The sequence below is a fragment of the Macadamia integrifolia genome, chromosome 8 (assembly GCF_013358625.1).
Source record: "Macadamia integrifolia cultivar HAES 741 chromosome 8, SCU_Mint_v3, whole genome shotgun sequence".
NCBI classification, from domain to species: domain Eukaryota; kingdom Viridiplantae; phylum Streptophyta; class Magnoliopsida; order Proteales; family Proteaceae; genus Macadamia; species Macadamia integrifolia.
Genome location: NC_056564.1, coordinates 2,704,847 through 2,725,813, shown reverse-complemented (window position 1 = coordinate 2,725,813; position 20,967 = coordinate 2,704,847). Strand labels below are relative to the sequence as shown.

The 20,967-nt window shown below is 37.0% G+C and overlaps 1 protein-coding gene across 4 annotated transcripts; it reads left to right on the top strand.

The window, feature by feature from the left end:
* The first annotated feature begins 5,172 nt into the window (after window positions 1-5,172).
* On the top strand, window positions 5,173-20,184 carry LOC122087297. 4 transcript variants are annotated; one of them, XM_042656374.1, is made up of 6 exons: window positions 5,176-5,480; window positions 7,346-7,446; window positions 15,632-15,709; window positions 15,897-15,968; window positions 17,894-17,991; window positions 18,804-20,184. In XM_042656374.1, exons 1-6 carry the CDS (start codon window positions 5,457-5,459, stop codon window positions 19,400-19,402), a joined length of 972 nt encoding a protein of 323 aa, XP_042512308.1. In that variant the 5' UTR covers window positions 5,176-5,456; the 3' UTR covers window positions 19,403-20,184. The 4 variants fall into 4 exon arrangements, with proteins under 4 accessions (XP_042512309.1, XP_042512310.1, XP_042512308.1 ...); XM_042656375.1 differs by lacking the exon at window positions 15,897-15,968 and having other exon boundaries at window positions 5,173-5,480; XM_042656377.1 differs by lacking the exon at window positions 7,346-7,446 and having other exon boundaries at window positions 5,177-5,480.
* The last annotated feature ends 783 nt before the right edge of the window (window positions 20,185-20,967 follow it).

The following is a 20,967-nucleotide window of genomic DNA, read 5'->3' as shown; positions in this document are numbered from 1 at the left end:
ATCATATTTTCAAGTACTAACCATCTGTATGGTCATTTTGACTTATTCCTTCATATATAAAAATTCAAAATTGGACCCTCTTTTCTCCCGTGCAGGGTTTTGGTGGTTTGTAGGTAGGGGATGTTTTCGGGTTTCCGTAGTGAATCATCATCTCTGTTGGTCGGAAGTAAGAAGTCACATCCAAGATCCGCATTTCACCATAGCCGGAGGGGATGACAAAATTATGTGTCTATAGGTACAGAACATGAAGAGAAAAATACATATACCATTATTATTACAGTAGTTTTCGTAAAACTCAATTCCACCATTTACATCATATATTCAGTGGCGTGGCTAAGACATCAAAGCAAACATCCATGACCGACCTAAGAGTTCTAATTCCACAAAGTGACCAATTATTATCATGACATGTTAATAATTGAAGAACCTTAAGTCATCTTGGGTAATATGAGAAGCTTTAGTTGATGATCAATAAATATTTTGGTTTTTCTCATTAAACATCTCCTTTAGCGTCTTCATTATATCTATAGCACTTAATATTTTCTAGATGGTACTATAGATTCAACTAGGAAAAGAAAATCTTCTTTCAGGTTAATTAATTTACTCAAATATAAATATGAATAAATAGACTTGTCTAATCCAAACAATTTAGATCAGACAAGGGGTTTATATTAAAATAATTAATGTGCTATTGATGGTAAAATGAACGATGATACATGTATAATTAATTTGTAGATAAAAACGATTGAATACAAGTGACCAAAGCTTAATCAATGATTTCTCACACCTTAAGCTTTCCTCAAACCTTTGGGGTTTGAATAAAAACATTCAACCCTTAAGTGCACAACTTAGCTTATTGGAGTTCATTGTGCATATGTTCGTTGACTGGACTAAGTCTATCACGAAGATTTCAAATAATTTTGACCACCTGAGCACCATGTCATTCCTATCGGCTAGCACATACTCAGGTCAAGTATATACTCATTATCTCATAATGAATCATGGCATCATGGACTAGTGTCTACTATCACAATAGACCTCACACTAATCGTGTCATCTACTTATCACATAGGAGATGAGTGAGACTGTTCCATTGATCAATCACAAGTATTATCTTATCGGCATCTAGTAGAACTGGCCTACGTATCCTCTACACCCATCGACTGCAAGAGGCCATGGGAATCCCACTTATTAGGGTTTTATCATATCACACTTGGTTTGAATTAAGGGAATCCAAGAGCGCACATAGATATAATCGTATTAGTATATATTCATCATATGATCGTATGTGAACTAAATATTCATCGTATAAATTTAAACTAACTTTATATCGCATGTAATGAAGCAAACATTTATCTTAACCCATTAAAATAAGTATCATATATAAAACTAAACTTAGTAGTTATGGGATGGCATCGAGAGTCAAGTTGACCTTGCATCTCATGTAAGTTAGTTTGACTCCATGATGGGTGGAGTAGCATAGCCTCAATAGTTACTCTTACCAAGTTAAGTTATGTGATAATGTGAATGAAAATAACATCCAAATATAACAATTACATTGGAAATAATAAAATAAAAGTCTCCATCTTGACCTTGGGCGCTTCCTCCAAGTGATTAACACCTCCGATGATCATCGCAATCAATTTTTTTCTCGATCATCTCATGATAAAATAAAATAAGATCCTAATTCTATTTTACATTTTTTTTATTAAAGAAACCTTAGAAAATCAATCCACCAATTGGGCTGCCCAGGAAGAATACATATTTTTATAAAAAAAAGATAGGAGGAGGAGGAGGAGAGAGAGAGAGAGAGAGAGGAGAATTTCACAATCACAAATATGCATGCCATTTATATAGTCCATTTTAAATCCCATAACCACTAACGATTTCATGCGTTTGATCCTTTCATTTCATTCTTGTGCAAATCAACTTTTACAAAATCACATGTCAGATTACCAAAATTTGGTAATACATTAAATGTTATCTCATAGCAAGTGTACATCTCATGTACAAGTAATTTTCACACCCCAAACCCAAAAATTAAGGTTCCGTTTGGTTTTAAGGAGAATAAAAGGGAAGGGAAGTAAAATTTTCATACTTAAGAAATAAATATTTGTAATCACTACCCATGTGACTCTATCATTAACTTCAAATCATCCATATATGGTTATTAAATTTCACTTTACTTTGCATCCAAAACCCTTTCCTATAATATGTAAAATAAAAGTTACATGTAAAATATATCATTACTAAATATGGTTAAAAAAATGAAGTAGTTTATACAGTCACATAGGAACACATGGAATAATGATCATAAAAAGTTTATTTTTTAAGTATAAAATTTCACTTTCCTGTCCCTTAAATATCTCTTGCAACCAAACATAGCCTTAATCATATTTAATTATTCAGATTCATGTGTCCATAGGCCCACAAGGGTTTTAAGAAACCCAAAGAATATATAAATGTACAAATTAGCTTAATGGGCCACTATTTTTCTAAAACCAATACTTAACACTTTAATTTACAAAGTCATTTGGTCTATATACAGTACAATATTTTTGGCCCATGGTGCAATCCATTTCATACATGCACACTCTATCTCATTATATTTAGTGAAAAAGATTATTACATGTCATACAATAAAAATGCAACTCTAACTTGTAAATCCATTTTGATACCCAAATTTTAATTTTCACATAATACTATATTATGTGGGCCCTCACCTAGTCAAAACTTGGTTTTCACAACTCTTAAAAAAATTATTTTTGCAAATAGGATTTTAAGTAAAGACCTCCAACATTAAACTCTTTAATGTTACAAAGGTGATTTAATATATATATATATATATATATATTTATTAAACTTTGAGAAACTTAGGATTAGAGAGTGAGAACATCCTTGAAGAGAATCACCCCTCTCAAGGTTCACAAAGTCTCAATACCCTGTCGGACTCCCTCAAAGCTCCGCAGGTCTTCAACAACTCAAGGCTCCAATCATCCCTTCCAAGTCCGATTGCCCTCAAAGGTTAGCATCACCAATCTCCAAAGTTTTCTCAAAGCTCCAATTACCCTTCTTCTTCTCAAATCCTCAAACCCAAGCCTGTAACCCAAAGATCTCCAAATAATATCAAAGTTTATTTTCAATTTATTTCTTATATCATTATTTTCTTTGCATCTGCATCTGCATCTACAACTTGCTTTTAGTTCTATCTTCACAGAGAAGCCTATAGTAGCACCTCTCGACTGTGAAACATAGATCCGGTTAAGCAGCTTTTATTTTATTTTCTAATTTTGAGTTCTTGGTCTTGTTTCATAATTTGTTGATTTTATTTTTGCACAAATTAGAACTAGGTACGGTATTGCACTTATCCTGGTCTTCGTCTCCTTGCCGGATCGAAGTACGGTATTGCACCTATCTCGTTCTTCTCACCATACAGAACCAGGAGAACTCCATTTCCCTGGATTTTGATGTAGATCAATCATGTTATATGTTATCATATATATATATATATATATATTATAGGTTCACTAAAATTGTTAGACGGTACACAATCATCACTCCTACAAAAGCGATTGGATTGTTCTACCGGTAGGGTCAACCATTTATGAATAATTAATGGGAGGGTCTCGATTGTTACCTAAAACACCACAAGCGCAAAGCCTCCATATGATCTTGGCCTTTTGACAATAAGTCCTTCTCACATGTACAACTTTGCGTTCCCTTGGATCTAGGCTCCTTCACACTTTTCAGGGGTTTCATAAAACGCTAAAAGTGCACTCGGTCACTCGAGAGAGAGAGAGAGAGAGAGAGAGAGAGAGAGAGAGAGAGAGAAAGTCATTCTTGTCTTGGTAAGTCAATATATATCTCCAATAAAAATTCCCCACTAATTAAAATTTTAGATCAACCTAACTTTATCATAGAGGTTTCCTATTTAGGATCAAATCACTCATCAAAACAAGCCTTATCAAAATAGATAAGATCCTAAGAATAAGTAATTAAATTATTTTTCCGAACAAAAATAAAGCAAAAGTTTTTCAACACTCAGGACGAAGTGACAATCTCGTTGTCTGCTGTGATTTGACGTGATTGGACTCTTGGAGCAGTATCATTAACCCTACCCATATTGTCGAAGGCTTAAAATATCTTTTATTTTATTTTGTTGAATAAGGGGTAAGGGTGTCAAAATGGAATGAAACCAAATATTGGAACCACATGGTTTATGATCAAATTGAATAAAAAACAAATAAATGATCCGGTTATGATTTCATAGCTTCTCTATCCAATGTGTTTCGATTTAAAACTTGGAAAACCAAATAAGAACCTTTTGCACTAGATACATTTGGTCCAATGATACTAACTATAAGTTACTCATGAATTCATAATTTTTGTAATGATGGGTGAGGTATGTTAATGGGTTCCGTAAGGAAATAAATAACTAAATAAGAATGTAGGTATCGTACTCCAAACTCTCACACACATTACACATGATTAATGGTTGGATCAAGTGGCCATAGACTCTCCAAGGAGTACATAATAGAGAAAGAGTGCAATATAACATGTAAGTAGTAAAACCATGAAATAAGGGTAAATATTCAATTGTCCATATCTTCCTTTTTTCGATAAGAAAGATTATAAAATTTTTGAATGCCACTTCTAGGGACAAAAATACCTTCTCAAGTTGGGTTGTCTTTATCTTGCTTTTCCAAAACTTGTACTATCACATGTACACTGATCATGAACCGGATGACAAAAATCGAATAAAATGTAAAACTATTCTGATTTTGATTCACTTTGTCAACAAGTAATCGCACCACACCGCATTGGATCAAACCACAATGAATAACCAAAAACTAGAACTTTTTCTTTTTTTATAACAAACCTGACCAATTGACACCTTTAAAACTGGGGTCAAGATCCTGTGGAATATAATTACATTCAAATATAAATATAAATAAAATAGTTTTCCATGGCCAGTCATTAAAAAAATATTTTTCTTTCATTGGTGGCTGAACAATGGGAGGATCTAGATGTTATCCCATCATTCCTCACCTCTCTCTCCCCTTAGGAAAATTTGGTAAAAAAAAAAAAAATCTTGTCTTTTCGGATTTCTCACCGTTACATAATTCTTACGTCTTGCAAAGCAGAATATCCGTAGGTCCCTAAAGTTGACGTGTGTGGAAAGGAAATGGCCATTACCCAGACTTTACCGAATTCTTTTGTACGCACAGGACAATTGTTTTAAAATATCTTTTCTCCCATTATTACAATTCCAGTTAGCAGTTTTCTTCTCTACTTGCCGTAAGGAAGACTTCAGAAGCCAACCCGTAACCGAAAAACACTGGTTAAGCTCTCCAGGCAAAGTAGGCGTTTCTGCCGTTCTAGGGTTTTCTTCAAACCCGTTGCAAGGAAACCCACGTAATTTTAAACAGTCCCAATTTCGCTTTGGTTGCTTCAGGATGAGCATGACCCAATTTGCAATGGTAAGACCCTCTCTCCTTCCCCTTCTTGTTCCAATTTTTTTGCCTTTTTCTTTTGGGGGGGGGGGGTGTGGTGGGGTTGGGGTTTGGTGTTTGGAACATACACTAAATACGAGTTGACACTGTTATCCATGATGGGCTTTTGAGATTTGGATGTATATGTCATGGAGAAGTCAAAGTCGCGAGATCTTCAAATATAACGGGATAATCTAATTTATTTGTTTTCTTTATTTATTTTATTTTTTATTTTTAATTTGTTCATGCTTTTCTTGGATTTAATGGAATCATGTAGAGTTTTAAACATGTTGAAAGTTTTCCCTGATAGGGTATATTCCTGAAGATTTTGATGGCTTGTCAATGCCAATTTTGAAGTAGTGCATTGTAATGCTTAAAGCCCTGTGAAAGTTCGAAGCTTGATTGAAATTCTAGTTTGAATTTATGTACCGTCACTAAGAAGAAAAATTGAAACTTGCGGAGGCATCGTTGATGTTATGCTGCTCCCTATTATCTGTTTCTCTCATGTGCCTGGGAATCTGGTACACAAATTCCCAGCCATTGAGGAATTCTGTAAAAACCTTTAGAATTGCTATGAGTAAAATATCTTCTGGCTTACCTTCCCAATTCTTTCGTTTAAGTTTTCATGCCTCAAATGATAAGACATCCTCTATCCAGTACCTTTTGAGTTTATCTATTGCTTGTTCCAGTAGCAGTCTGCATGCATTGAAAGAACTGTATCAATTGCTTGATTGTAGTCTTTATCCTAAGAGTTAATTAAGAATTTTGTGTGACAACAACAACAGACTCAGCCTTATCCTAACTTAATTGGGGTCGGCTACAAGGATCCATGCAAAACAAAGTGGGGAAAACCAAGGTTCAAACAGAAAAGTAGAAATGAAGTACAAGAAAAAGGAAATGATGAAGAGAAATGATAGAGAGATGAGAGACAAATGTAAGAGGAAAGAGGCATAACCTGAGCATGATAGGAGAAACTCAGCTAAATGGGGTCGGCTACATGGATCCTTGCCCTCTAGTATGTTGTATCCGAGGTCACACTAGGGACAAGACCTAGACTATGTATGTCATTCCTTACAACTTCTCAGATGGTCTTTTTAGGCTTGCCCTTGGATCTTTTAGCTCCCTCAATCGTCATCACATCACTCCTCTTTACTAGGGCATCCCAGGCCTCCGTTGATATGACCATACCACCTCAAATGACTTTCTCGGAGCTTGTCATTAATTGGGGCCACACTCAAATCAGCTCTAATGTATTCATTCCTTACTTTATCCTTTCTAGTTTTGCCGCACATCCATCGTAACATCCTTGTCTCTGTTACATATAGCTTTTCTTCATGACACTTCTTAACTGCCCAACATTCTGCTCCATAAATTATAGCCAGTTGTACAACAGTCTTATAGAGCTTCCCTTTAAGCTTTAAAGGAATACATCGGTCACATAGCACTCTGGTGAAACCTCTCTACTTTAACCATCCCGCTTTAATTCGCTGTGAAACATTATCTTCTATGTCACCATCTTTGTTAATAATATACCCTAGATATCTAAAATAGTCACTTTGGGATATCTCTCTTTCTCTCTCTCTCTCTCTCTCTCTCTCTCTCCAATTTTCACCTTGTCATTATCCCTTATAGTGTGACTAAAGTTACACATCTTATACTCCATCTTCAATTTACTAATCTTAAAGTCTCTTGATTCCAAGGTTGATTTCCATAGCTTTAACTTAGTGCGTTAATCCCTCCTTTTGTCTCATCCACTAATACAATATCATCGACGAAGAGCATACACTATGGATCTTGGTTTCTTTTACCATTTTATTTGTTTGGTTTGACACATAATGTCAATGTATTTGCAGGTTGAGGAGCTGGCGTTTCTTATTAAGGATAATCTTCCTTGCAAGCATCTTGTTCTCTCCATGGAAGAAGCTTTGGTTAATTTTCTTCAGGATGACACAAGGTAACTTTGTAATCATAGTTGTCATTGCATCTAGGTGACCCAGGGCATTGGAGGGGGCCTGGACACAAGGTGATACCAACAAGGCACCTAGGTGACTAATGCGACCAAGGTGTCTAGGCCACAACTATGTTTGTAATAGGACTGGGGAGTATTTTAGGAGTTGAATGAAGTAATTCTACAGTGTAATGAAAGTTGGAGTGATTTTGTCTTCCTTGGAGGTGAACATGGACTAGGCAAAACTTGGACTTAAGAAATGTACATTATTAAACAACATCTCAAGGTGGCACAAAAGACCTTGCCTCTTACATCCATTTGTGATTGATCTCAGTTCTGTCCATTCGTAAAGGATTTCTAGCTTTTTCCAGAAACTAAGTTTTGAATTGGTAAATCTCATTTTCTAGTCGCTGACATCATACATTATCTTTAACATCAGCAACTGACATTACTCTGTGGGGATGCATATCATTGAGACACCCAGGCTTCACACCTCTTAACATAGCGTATTAGCATCTCGTCTCATTAACTGGTGGATTTTAACTGCTTCTACCACTGAAACAAAACAATTCTCTTAATGGTACATCAAAGTATGTTGGTTTGAGGTTGTGACTTGGACTCTCAGCAAACAAATTGTCCTCCTATTCTGAGGACAAAAAAGGCAGTGTTGATGAATTAATAAGAGGTTGGGAATGGTGCTGGGGTTGAGGGTCTTTCAGATCAACAATGTTTATCTTATTCAATGGAATCTCCTTTTTGTGTGTGTGTGTTTTATTTATTATCTATTTATTTATTTTTATAGGTGAAGATATGATATTAGAAAAAGAGAATAAGGTACCAGATACATCAAAAAATTACTCTTACAATATGAGTCATATGACTTTTCATATAAACAAAATAGAGTTAGTTCTTTGTACAGATTAGCCCTTGGGGAAGGTTTTGACATCACCAAATTATTTTGTAGCTTTAGCTCACCTTATATAGATCTCTCTGTAGTAGATAATATTTGAGGCCAATTTCTAACTTCACTTTGCCATCAGAGATGTGCCTGATCCTTTCTTTCCAATTGCACCAAGAGATACCATATGGGATCAGTCTCCATGACACCTTGGCTTTAAGATTTAGATCTAAATGAGGCCAGATAGAAAAAAACTGTCTTAAGCTTAGGAAGAGGAATCCAATCCTTACTTGATCAAAAAAATAAATGAATGTGTATTTTTTTCCAAAGAATCATTTTAAGTTTAGGAAGGGGAATCCAATCCTTTCCTAGTAGACCATCAAAGTATATCTGTGAGATCAAAGAAATAAATAAATGTGTATTACTTTGCTGTGCTTGTTTTCCATTATTGCCCGATATAGCCATTGAGATCAAAGAAATAAACAATTGAGAAGACTAACTTAGGAAACCACTCTCAAATTCCTTTTCTCAGTGACATATCTATCAATGCTTGTCTAGGCGGGAAGGCACTCCTTTATGCTCAAAGTCTCTGGTCACCAAGATTATCAAGGATGTGGTATATGGATATCATTTTTTTTTTTTTTGGGGGGGGGGGGGGGGCGCAGGGTGGGATGGGGGAAGAAAGAAAGAAGAAGAATAAAGAGGTGAAGTGGGGAGGTCTTGATCTGGCAGAAAATGTGGGAAGAATAAAGAGCTCTTCGGACCACCTTCCATGGTGACCACGATCAAGTAGAAGCTATGTGCAGCAAGTTAGAGTTGATGGTCTTCAGTCAAGCTGGTGCCTGAGGCTTGTTTCTGGATGAACTGAAGACTTGAGTGTGATAACTTCTTGTCGAAGGTGAGAGGGGAAAAAGGAGAAACTCAAAAACCATATGTTGGATTGGGACAAGCATTTTAGGCACCTTGTTATTATTCTCTATCATGCATTGACAACTTTTTCCTTCTCTATCCTAGTGCCATCAAAGTAACCAGATCTTTTATTCCCCCCCCCTCCCCCCCACCAAAGTATCTGTACCAGTCCCTAGGATCCTTATGAGACATACAATACCAGTACTGTGATGCCTAGACATGTACCAAGGTGCCTGGCCATCGCCTAGGCTTGCTGGCTGACTATATCGAGCAGAAGCCATAGAAAAGTGAAAAACCAAAAGCCAATTCACCTTTATGATTTTACTTGTGCCTAAAGTACATGAATATGGCTTTAGTTTTTTAAGCATTGATCCTTTGGACATGCTTGGTAAAAAAATCATAGTTTCTTTAAGCAATTCCCTGGAATATCTTTAGTCAATAAGAAATACATAATTCTTCCTGTTGATTTCCTGGAACAGACTCCTATATTGATGCAATCTGTAACATTTTTGGAGGGCTAAAAGATAATGCCACTTTCTTTTTTAGGTGCTCGCTATTCAGTAGGTAAATTAGAACACAAAAAACTTACCAGTGGGGTGATGCAGAATCGTGGCTGAACTGGATTGACCATTCTGGAAATGTAGACCGAGATAAACAGGGTCCAATTGAGTTATTGGGTTCTGTAGGATATTTTTAATGATTTAAGATTTATTTTATTTGGGAAATATATGTAATCTTTTATATTGGGTAGTTATTAAGACAAGTAGGGAATTCCAATTTGAGCTATATTGTGTTTCTATTTTTGTTAGCCCAAGTTTTAGGAAGTAATTAGGAGTTTTTATTCTATTTCAATTTTTAGATTTCAAAGGAAGCTTCAATTTTTTTTTATTATAAATAGGCTTGTAACCAATTCATTGGGCAGATTTGAAGAATGGAGTTCTATTGAGTTGTTTATGGTGCTGGAATGTGGATCACTTTCTTTCAGTTTTGTTCTATTTGTTCCATTATTAAGTGGGCTATTCATAACCTTCAAGGCAAACCTGTGAAATCTCTGTTCGAAACCTTGTTGGAATACAGATTCCCAAGTCGAATCCATCTCTGGGTTTGGTTGCAGATCTTAAAACTCATGTGTTATTTGTTATGTTGGAAGCTTGGATGTGAGATCCTGCAGATCCTTGAGTGAGCAGCCTTCGTCTGAAATTTTAGCCTCACTTGATCAAAATCAAAGGAGTTCTTCTCTTTCGTAAGTCGAACACGAAATCCCTTTCCCTTTGTTTCCCGATTCCTTATCTATTGAACCCTTTTTTAAATTACCATCTTCTTACTCTTTTATTCTTCATTGTCCTTATTTTAAGCTCCCTCCCAAGACTACCCTTTAGCCTTACATTAGACATCCTTAGCACTTTGTTTCTTCTAAGCGGAACAATTTTGCCATTATGTTACAAATTCTAGTTTATTACAGTTGTGCCATTCCATTTAATTCATAGTTATTAAGGCATCGCCAAGGCACTGGTAAGGCGACGCCTAGGCGCTAAGGCGGTTCCAAGAGAGTAAGGCAGTAGACCGCTTTAGTTGTAGTTCATAAGGCGACCGCCTTAACCAATAAGGCGTTATAAGGTGCCGTTTTATGCTCCTTATGTACGCCTTATGACACCTTATGTACATTTTAAAAATAACTTGATTTTTAAAACTGATTTACATAGATTCCAAATATTATTTCGTGATTGGCAAGTGTATGAAGAAGAATACACTTGAGATGCATGAGATCAAGTCTATTAAAACTAAAGTCTAAAACTCAACCAAAAGGAAAACACGATTCACAAATGCAAGGGTTTCTCAAGGGTTTACTAGCCAATGGCAAGCCTTGCTCCTTCGATTCTTACTACAGCGGCAAGGATTCTTCTCCGGCAGCCTCCAGCGAAGCTTCGTACCCCCTCTCCAGGTATGTTGTATTTTTTTTTTTTTTCTCATCTTCTTTCTTCTTCATTCTTCATGCTACGATGACTGGTGAGAGCTGGTTTTTTTTTTCTTCTTCTTCTTCTTTCTTCTCCCTTCTTTCTTCTTCATTATTCTCCCTTATTTCTTCTTCATTCTTCTTCATCATACGGTGAGAGCTTAGAGCTCTAATTGTTTTTTATTTTTTTCCTTCTTCTTTCTTCTTCATCCTACAGCGAGCTCTTCCTTTTTTTTTTCTTCTTCTTCATTCTTCTTTATCCTGCGGGGAGAGCTCAGTGCTCTTAACCTTCCATTTTTACAAATGGACATGGAGGTCTTAAGGATCTAACTACTAAGGCCAATTTTTATGAAGTTATATGAATTCTGAATTCTGCCATTACCTTCTATTTCTGTCCCTTACTTTATATTTTTGTTCCTGCATGTTTCTCTCAATTCAACCAGTGAATGGAGTTTCTATCTTCTCCCTTCTTCTCTCAAAATACTTGTATATTTTAAGTCTTCTTCTCTTTATATTTATAATTTCGTTTCATGATTATGTATTTATATCATATGTTAATATGTTATGATGATGATTGATGATTATGTATTTATATCATATTCCTGACTCTTCCGACCTCTCTCGATCTTGGTTGCAAATGGTATCAGAGCCAAGTTGAAAAGGTGCCAAAGTCGTAAAGACCATTTAGTTTGTAGTGTTTCACCCTTTGTCATATAGACCTACACCCAAGTCGTGTCGACCTACACCCAAGTCGTACTCATCCGTGTTGCCGTGGATAAGCGTTTGAAGGTGAATTAGTATTGACAGTAGGCGGGATTGACAATAGGATATATTGACCGAAATCTTGATTGACTCGAACCTCTAAACGATGGCTTCATACTTTAGGTCCAGTTCAAGAAGATCATCTTCTGAGGTTAGCACGAGCGGAAGGACTAATGACTCAGACCATAGTTTCAAAGAAGTGGTTTTCAGAAATTTAGAAGCTGCTATTAACAATTATACCATTCCCAAAATACCTGAATCTAAGGTATACCATAAAGGAACTTTTGCTTTTCATAGTGACTATGTCATAAAGACTAGCGAAAGTACCTATACTCTTACCTCTGACCAAGAACAAATCCAACTCCTGACTAGTTCTCAACTTTAGAGGCATAGAGAACGTGGATTTAAGTTTATCCACATCGGATTAGTTCAAGTTGTCTTGAAACCCTTAACACTGCTAGGGTTAAATAGTGCGGTTTTTGCTGCCATTAGAGATGCCAGAATGCTTGAATTTAATGAATCCCTAATGGGTTTAGTAGAAACCAGTTTCTGTGAAGAACCAATTTATTTTTAGTGCAGACCAAATCTTCCCATGTCCTTAGCAGATCCAAATATTCTTTATGGTGCTGTTATTTCCTTAAAAACTCATGGATACAATATCGCTCCGGGAACTCAAAATCTCGTAGTGATTTATCGTATCTATTACAAGGTAATGACTACCGTCGCCCCTAATGCGAAGGTTATAGATCTTCGTGGTCAAACTGTTTGTTTCCAGGCTAATTCTAACCGGTCTCAAGTTTTTGTGCCCCGGTGTATTAGATGGTCGGAAATTAACCTTCCTGACACTTGGAGTGTTTTTGTGCCCCGGTGTATTAGATGGTCAGAAATTAACCTTCTGACTCTTGGAGTGTTTTTGTGCCCCGGTGTATTAGATGGTCGGAAATTAACCTTTCTGACTCTTGGAGTGTTTGGATGGGCGCCAAGGAACAATGAAGGGCATTTCAGACCCTCCAAAAATAGGGTTGAGTAATAATGACACTAGATACACGGGAGAAGAAAATTTTCCCATTAAAAATATATTGGCTAGCTTGTCAACAACCCAATAACAGCTGGCCAATCTGAATTTGTCTTCTCTAATTACTAAGGAAGGGCTAGCTATTATTGGGTTGTTGACAAGCTAGCCAACATATTTTTAATGAGAAAAATTTTCTTCTCCCGTGTATCTAGTGTCATTATTACTCGATTATCTAGTGTCATTATTACTCAACCCTATTTTTGGAGGGTCTGAAATGCCCTTCATTGTTCCTTGGCACCCATCCAAACACTCCAAGAGTCAGGAAGGTTAATTTCCAACTAATACACTGGGGCACAAAAACTTGAGACCGGTTAGAATTAGCCTGGAAACAAACAGTTTGACCACGAGGATCTATAACCTTCGCATTAGGGGCGACAGTAGTCATTACCTTGTAACAGATACGATAAATCACTACGATATTTTGAGTTCCCAGAGCGGTATTGTATCTATGAGTTTTTAAGGAAATAACAGCACCATCAAGAATATTTGGATCTGTTAAGGACATGGGAAGATTTGGTCTGCACTGAAAATAAATTGGTCCTTCACAAAGACTGGTTTCTACTAAACCCATTAGAGATTCATTAAATTCAAGCATTCTGGCATCTCTAACGGCAGCAAAAACTGCATTATTTAACCCTAGCAGTGTTAAGGGTTTCAAGGCAACTTGAACTAATCCGATGTGAATAAACTTAAATCCACGTTCTCTATGCCTCTGAAGTTGAGAACTAGTCAGGAGTTGGATTTGTTCTTGGTCAGAGGTAAGAGTATGGGTACTTTCGCTAGTCTTTATGATATAGTCACTATGAAAAGCAAAAATTCCTTTATGGTATACCTCAACTTCAGGTATTTTGGGAATGGTATAATTGTTAATAGCAGCTTCTTAATTTCTGAAAACCACTTCTTCGGAATTGTGGACTGAGTCATTAGTCCTTCGCTTGTGCTAACCTCAGAAGATGATATCTTCTCGAACTGGACCTAAAGTATGAAGCCATCGTTTAGAGGTTTGAGTCAATAAAGGTTTCGGTCAATATATCCTATTGTCAATCTCGCCTACTGTCAATACTAATTCTCCTTCAAACGGCTGAGTACGACTTGGGTGTAGTTCGACACGACTTGGGAGTAGGTCTATATGACAAAGGGTGAAACACTACCAACTAAATGGTCTTTACGACTTTGGCACCTTTTCAACTTGGCCTTGATACCATTTGCAACCAGGATCGAGAGAGGTCGGAAGAGTCAGGAATATGATATAAATACATAATCATCAATCATCATCATAACATATTAACATATGATATAAATACATAATTATGAAACGAAATTATAAATATAAAGAGAAGAAGACTTAAAAACAAGTATTTTGAGAGAAGAAGGGAGAAGATAGAACTCCATTCACTGGTTGAATTGAGAGAAACATGCAGGAACAAAAATATAAAGTAAGGGATAGAAATAGAAGGTAATGGCAGAATTCATATAACTTCACAAAAATTGGCCTTAGTAGTTAGTTCCTTAAGACCTCCATGTCGAAAGAGTCAGGAATATTTCCAGCAAGAAATATATCGAAAAGTTGGCACTGGATTAGCCGAAAACCAAAGTTTATCAGAAGCTTGGTCTAAAATTCCCAAAAAATTAGCCTTTTTATAATTACATTGCCAACAATCTAGCGAAAGGAGGATTGTTCAGAGTGGGCTCAGTGGACAAAGGGGATGGAATAGATGTTGGATGGTTAGGACATCCCATCAGTTGATTTCTTGATCCATCTTCTGAAATCTGTTAAAAAACCTCACTGCCCCCCCCCCCCCCAGGTGCTGGCTTTGTCTTATGATTACTGAAATTTCTTAGAAAGGTGAAACCTCAGGATAAGAACTCATTAATACCTTGAGAAAGAGAAGCACACAGCCATGGTCAGATATTAGTCAAGATTTTCAAAAAAGACCCAACAAATAAACTCAGATTTACTTATGCAGCCAGCCTGAGACTGACTTTAAAGTCATAGCAGCTGATGACAAAACCACTTAAGATGCACCCTAATATTACATTACCACATGAAAATTAGTGTGAGTTACACTGGATGGATAGAATTCAAAATAACACCAATCTGGATCCCCCTGGTCATTAGTTCCTTCACTTCTTTGTTGGTCTTCCTATCAAAGAAGCTAAGGTCCTGGTCCTCTGATATTGTTTATCAATATCAAAGGATCTTTACTTATGCTCTGAACCCTAACCTATACAATGCTGGACTCTCGGTCACCATTTGTAAGGTTGGAATATCATGCCAAGAGCTCTTGAACATATAAACACCCAATTTTAGATTTTCAATCCATCAATGCAGCATCAGTTCATTGACCCTTGAATTTTCTGTTTGTTGACATCTTATATGATTCTCCATGAAGTTGTCGATTTTTCCATTCAGGCAAGTTGAAATGCTTAGAGTTATAGAATTGTCATACTTTTTCCTTTTCTTTTTCCACTTTTTTTTTTTTTTTTGGGGGGGGAGGTGGGTTAGGGTGGGGGGAGGGGAGCTGATCTATTCAGAAATTGGGAATCTGAAGTAGGAAATGCTTAATTTATTTTACCACCATGTTGATTGCAGCACAGATGGGATCCTGGAACTGGAACCTATGAATCCATACAACCGCCTTCTCCTGCATCGCCTTGCGGATATTTTTGGGTATGCTACCTCTTACACTCGCTTGAGGATGATATGTTTGTTCAAGCATTCTTTTTATGGTGGTTCAGGGGTGGGGTAGTTTTAATTGATTTCTATATCTGCAACAACGTTTATCCCCCTTACTAGTCTTTCTGTTTTTTTTTTTTTTTTCCCTTCTAATGGTTCTTACAATTATTTTATATTCTAGGTTTGCCCATGAATCTGTTGGTGAAGGAGATGATCGCCATCTAATTTTGAAACGATGTCCAGAGTCATCAATGTGCGTTGACTTGCAAAAGGCCTTTACATGGGGCTCTTTCATTTTAATTTCGTGCTTCTCCATAATTTATGTTAGCCAACAAATTTTATTGTTTAACCTTTTTACGGATGTACATCCTTGCATGGATTTGCATTGCGCTGTTGTATCTTATAATCATAGAAATGTAGGTCAGTTTCCATGTGATTCAGGAACCATAGTTATCAAGGCATCGCCTAGGTGCCACATATGTGCCTTGTTGTTTTCACCTTGACGTCCAGGCCCCCTCCAACACCTTGGGTCGCCTAGGCACCATGACAACTATGCTAAGAACCCTAATTCAATATATGGCATTTCAGATTTCGAAAGTGTCAATAGTAGAGACTAATTTTATACAAGTAACACGAATAAAATATAGAATCTGGACAAATGAACCCTTGATAGTTTTGATGTTCTCATCCTCAAACCTCAACATTGATTCTCCAACAGTCCTTACTTCTCATCAAGTCCCAAATCGTATTGAGATGTGTGTTGTCCCTGACCTTCTTGTGGACATTCAACCGCTGATCATGCGTGAACATGAGGATCAAATTAAATCAGCCTTGTTGCCCCAATAAGCAATGCATACCAATGAAATGATGTTGATAGTGGAGAGCCTCACATTTGCATCGTGTCTTTGATGTATTAGTCATGGATAGGGCTGCTACTGTCTTTTCTACTGAGCATGAAAGGGACCTTAGCACCATCTTCCTTTAGTCAGATTGTTTTGTTTCCTCATTTTTTCTTCTTCGTGACATCTTTAGTGGTTCATTTTGTTGCTTCTGCTAGCTTTTTGACCAGAGATTGGTTGTAGCAATCCTAACCCCAAGAATCTCTCTCTTTGGCTGTTACTATTTTTTTCAGATATGGTTATGTTTGGTTTTTTTTTTACGGTTCATGATCTGCTGCGCATATAGTTTATTTTTGGAAGGTTCATGTTATGATTTAGTGGGTGGATGAACTGTTAAATGGCCTTTTTTTGTTCTTTAATTATCATCATCATTTGAAACCATGTGATGTTTTGAAAATATTTAACAGTCCTAATATTTCCACCAGTTTACTATACAGCAACTGACATGCATGTTAATGGGTTTTATATTCATGTATTAACAAAAAATGTCAGATTTCACCGGTTATTAAGACACATTGAAATGAATATTTAAAACCATAGAGATAATTTTGAGTATGAAATACCCTTTTGATTTATTTTCTAATATCATTGACACTGGCTATGCTTGAGTTGTAAGTGAAAAGTGATTCATTTTAATAAAGTAATCTTATGGGACACTGCAACTGTCGAAAAATTTAATCAAACTGTTTTTTTTTTCTTCTGAATAGTTAGACCCCAAGGAGAGTTGAACTCTGACCTCTTAATTCTGAGGTGTTGGTCTTTGCCAACTGAGCAACACCCTTGGGTTCAATGAAAATGTTATTTACTCTTTAGAATCTAGTTTATGTTCCAACTAGTAATGCTAATATTTTTGCTATATCGATAGGTTTTAGCTTCTCTCTATTATTGTCATAACATTGTAAGTTTGAAGCATCTTTATTTCTAATTAAGTTTATATCCATTCTTATGGCCTGATCTATTGAGGATCACTAATATCCTCCCCAGCCTAAGGTAGCTCTCATTTGCTTGAATTTTTGCAATTTAGAATGACACTGCAGTTTAGGGCCTCTGTTTCCATGTATTTGTTATGAAGCTTCCCTTGCTCTGGTTCTAACATTCATATCTCAGAATGTCTCCGTGACCATGATTATTTATTTGCTTTAAAATTTCTTGTTTTTGGGATGCCTTTCATTATGAAACAAATAACTGAAAATTTTCCATTAACTGAAATACATGATGGGCCTCAGCCATCTGTGTGATTTTTTCTTCCTTTGCCTAACTTTATTTGTTTGAACTGCAGACCAGCCATCCTTGTCAGTGATATTTTGTGGCAGTATGATGGTTATCATTCTTCAACAACATCATGCCAATTACTGAGGCGTAAGGAGACGTTCCCAGGTATACTGTTAATGCCTCTACTGGTAGCTAGTGCTGAAAGCATTAAGAGCCATAATATAGACTTCTTCCCTCTTGGAAGTTACTTTCATGACCTTGTATAACGGTTGTTCATGTATATCCATTAGATGTTGAATGAGCCACCCCCACCACCCACCAGTCCCCACCCACCATTCTCGCCCTTAAAATAAATAAAAATAAAATACCGGATACAATAATTTAACACATAAAAATGCCACCAGGCCGACCACTCTCTCCGCTACACCCAAAATCATTCTATTTAGAGGGACAATTTCTCATTACCCAAGTCTTGTCCATTAAGACATTTACCCCTGCAGGAGTCGCACACAGTTGCTGCTACTTGTGTATGGTTTTGTGCATATTCAACCTGATATCATAATGTGTTGGATTGGGGTTGGACATTGGTTAACTGACCCATCCGTATGACAGTTATTATCTATGGCATATGAATATCATTCTGATACAACCAACTATAGTGTGCCGAAACACTTAGAAATTGTCATTTTCTGTTTTATTCCTTAGTAGGTCAAGTACATAATGGTCTGGGTTTCTGCTTTTTTCCTTACTGATACAAAAAACTAGATTATCTTTTTTGTTTGCATGCAAAGCACTGTAAATTTATGCTTGGACAAGGGCTTGTAGTGCTTTAGTGCACAGATGATTTCCATGGAACAGAGTTATTCTTATAGTACTTCAACTAGTTTCTACAAATTGCGTGTAAATTACTGATAAAACACATCTACATGTATCATTTTTACCTGCGTCACAAGGGTTTGCTACCTTTCCTTTTTCAGCATTGAAGACAAAGCCAGCTTCTCTTCAATTGTCACTTGAGGAGAGAGAAGCAGCTTACCTGGCTGCTCGTGAACGAATCTTTTCAGAAGATGACAATGAAATAAAGCAATCTGTCTCACAGAAGCCTCGAAATGTTCCTGTGGTTGCTCGCAGGATGATTGCTCATGCACTTGGCCAGAGGATTGATTTATCCAATGATAAGACCACCCTCCTAGGAAGTATAGAAAATGAAAAGCAAACCGAGAAATTCAATGTTCAACAGACTAAAGTCCATAAAAATTCAAGGTTGGAAGCTTCTCAGGAGACCCATTCCCAGTCCAACCAATGTTTGACTACGAGTGGTACTAGGTTGTGTAGCGCACCATTGGGCAGATTCTCGACTAATGAAGCATCAGAGAATGAAAAGGTAATGCACAAACAGCCAGTCGTTAAACAATCTGCTAGTGTTAGTGTGCCACAGACCGGAAACTCCGACAGAGTTGCTTGCCAGGAACATATTAAGCGGGAGCATATGGGAGCCGCCAGGAGGATGTTTGCTCATGCTTTGGGCCTGAACGCAACCAAGGAGAATGAAGTGCAGCGTAACAAAGCCAATTGATAACAAGTAGTGGTTGAAATTATTTGAACCTAATGATTGATCTATGCTTTCTCTTCTCAATATGCTCTCGAAGAGAGGAACCAAATGCCTCGTTGACTTGAGAAGTGTGAATAGTGCCTCAACTGTCCACTTACTTCATGGAATGGAAGGATAGGAGAGTAAACCAGTTGTCATCTTAGATTTTTGGGGGTTTCTTACTCATTTCAGCACTGTGAAAAGTGGAGATGTATATGTTGCATGGAAATGTGAGTATTGCATTCTGTGAAAGTTATCAAAAGTGAGCTGGTTGAGAGTTTGCATGGAAAAGATGTTCTTTCAACTGGAGTGGCTCGGAAAACTTTGATGTTGTTGAACTGAAGATTTGAGTGCTAAATTGGACGATTGATGTTCTGGTGCTGCATCTTGTATCCAACCTGAGGTTCTCTTAAATTCTGTTGGCTTCTTTTTGATAAGGGACATCTCAAATCACAGAGCTGAACAGGGTCAAGTTTGTTCCTATCAGTTGGGGGAAATTGATTCTTACATGCTGCTTGTTTCTCTTTCACCACTGGTTGTTTCAGATTATACTTTTTTCAGTTTGCCATGTTTAAGGTGATGTATTGGAGTCACAGTGGTTGTAGTCCTGGTATGGGCAGGTAGAAGTAGAACTGAGTTATGTGTTCAAGAGTCAGAAAATTTCCAGTTTGTATTATGGATAGGCAAGACCAGTCCTTGTTTTAATTTTAGTTGATAAAACTTATGGTGAAGGAAGCAATGTTTATAGTTGATTGTTTCAAAGTAAATTGAGTACTCATTCATGTCTTGTAATTGCAAAAAATTTCCAGCAAGAAAATCTTAATGTGGCACTTAATACTACCTGTGAGGGGTAGTTTTGTTGGCAAGGTAAACGGACAGAGAGGATCACTGGGGTGGCTGACCGCAGCCAATAGGGACTGAGTTTCTTTGTGTGTGCACCCAGAAAGGATATGGTGGAGATGAAGAAGATGCTGTGAGGAATGGTAACCTCTGGGTAGAGAGACCTGCTATGGAGAGAGCGGTACAGAGAATGGAGAAGAACATGGAGAATGCCATGAAAGACCTTGTAATCCTTGAGTTCCTCAACACCCTGGATTGTGAGGGTATGCTCTCCCACTTGGATGTATAATGTCCTATTTTCTTTCAGTCTCCCTCTTCATCTACAATTGGATAATACATGACCTCGTCCGGATAAGTCTCCACCCGTCCCATGTGGGGAGCATATCCAAACTTTGAAGTCCCCATGAATCTGAGTAGTCCATTCTTCAAGGAAGGTTATGCTTGTGGAGGTAAAAGAACTATGCAATTGGTTCTTTTTTATTCAATCTACAACACAATTTTGGTAAATAACATTGAGAGGGTTCAAGAATGATTTCGTACATATGAGAGAGAGAGAGAGAGAGCACTAATGTACCGCTCCCTGGTAGCTTAAAGAATCTTTTTCCATTATTATTTGTTAGGTTTCCATCAAATGTGTCCTCAACAAAAGGTTTATGACCCACATTTGGTGGGATCTCATCAAATGTTCTACCCCTCTAGTTTAGAACGAG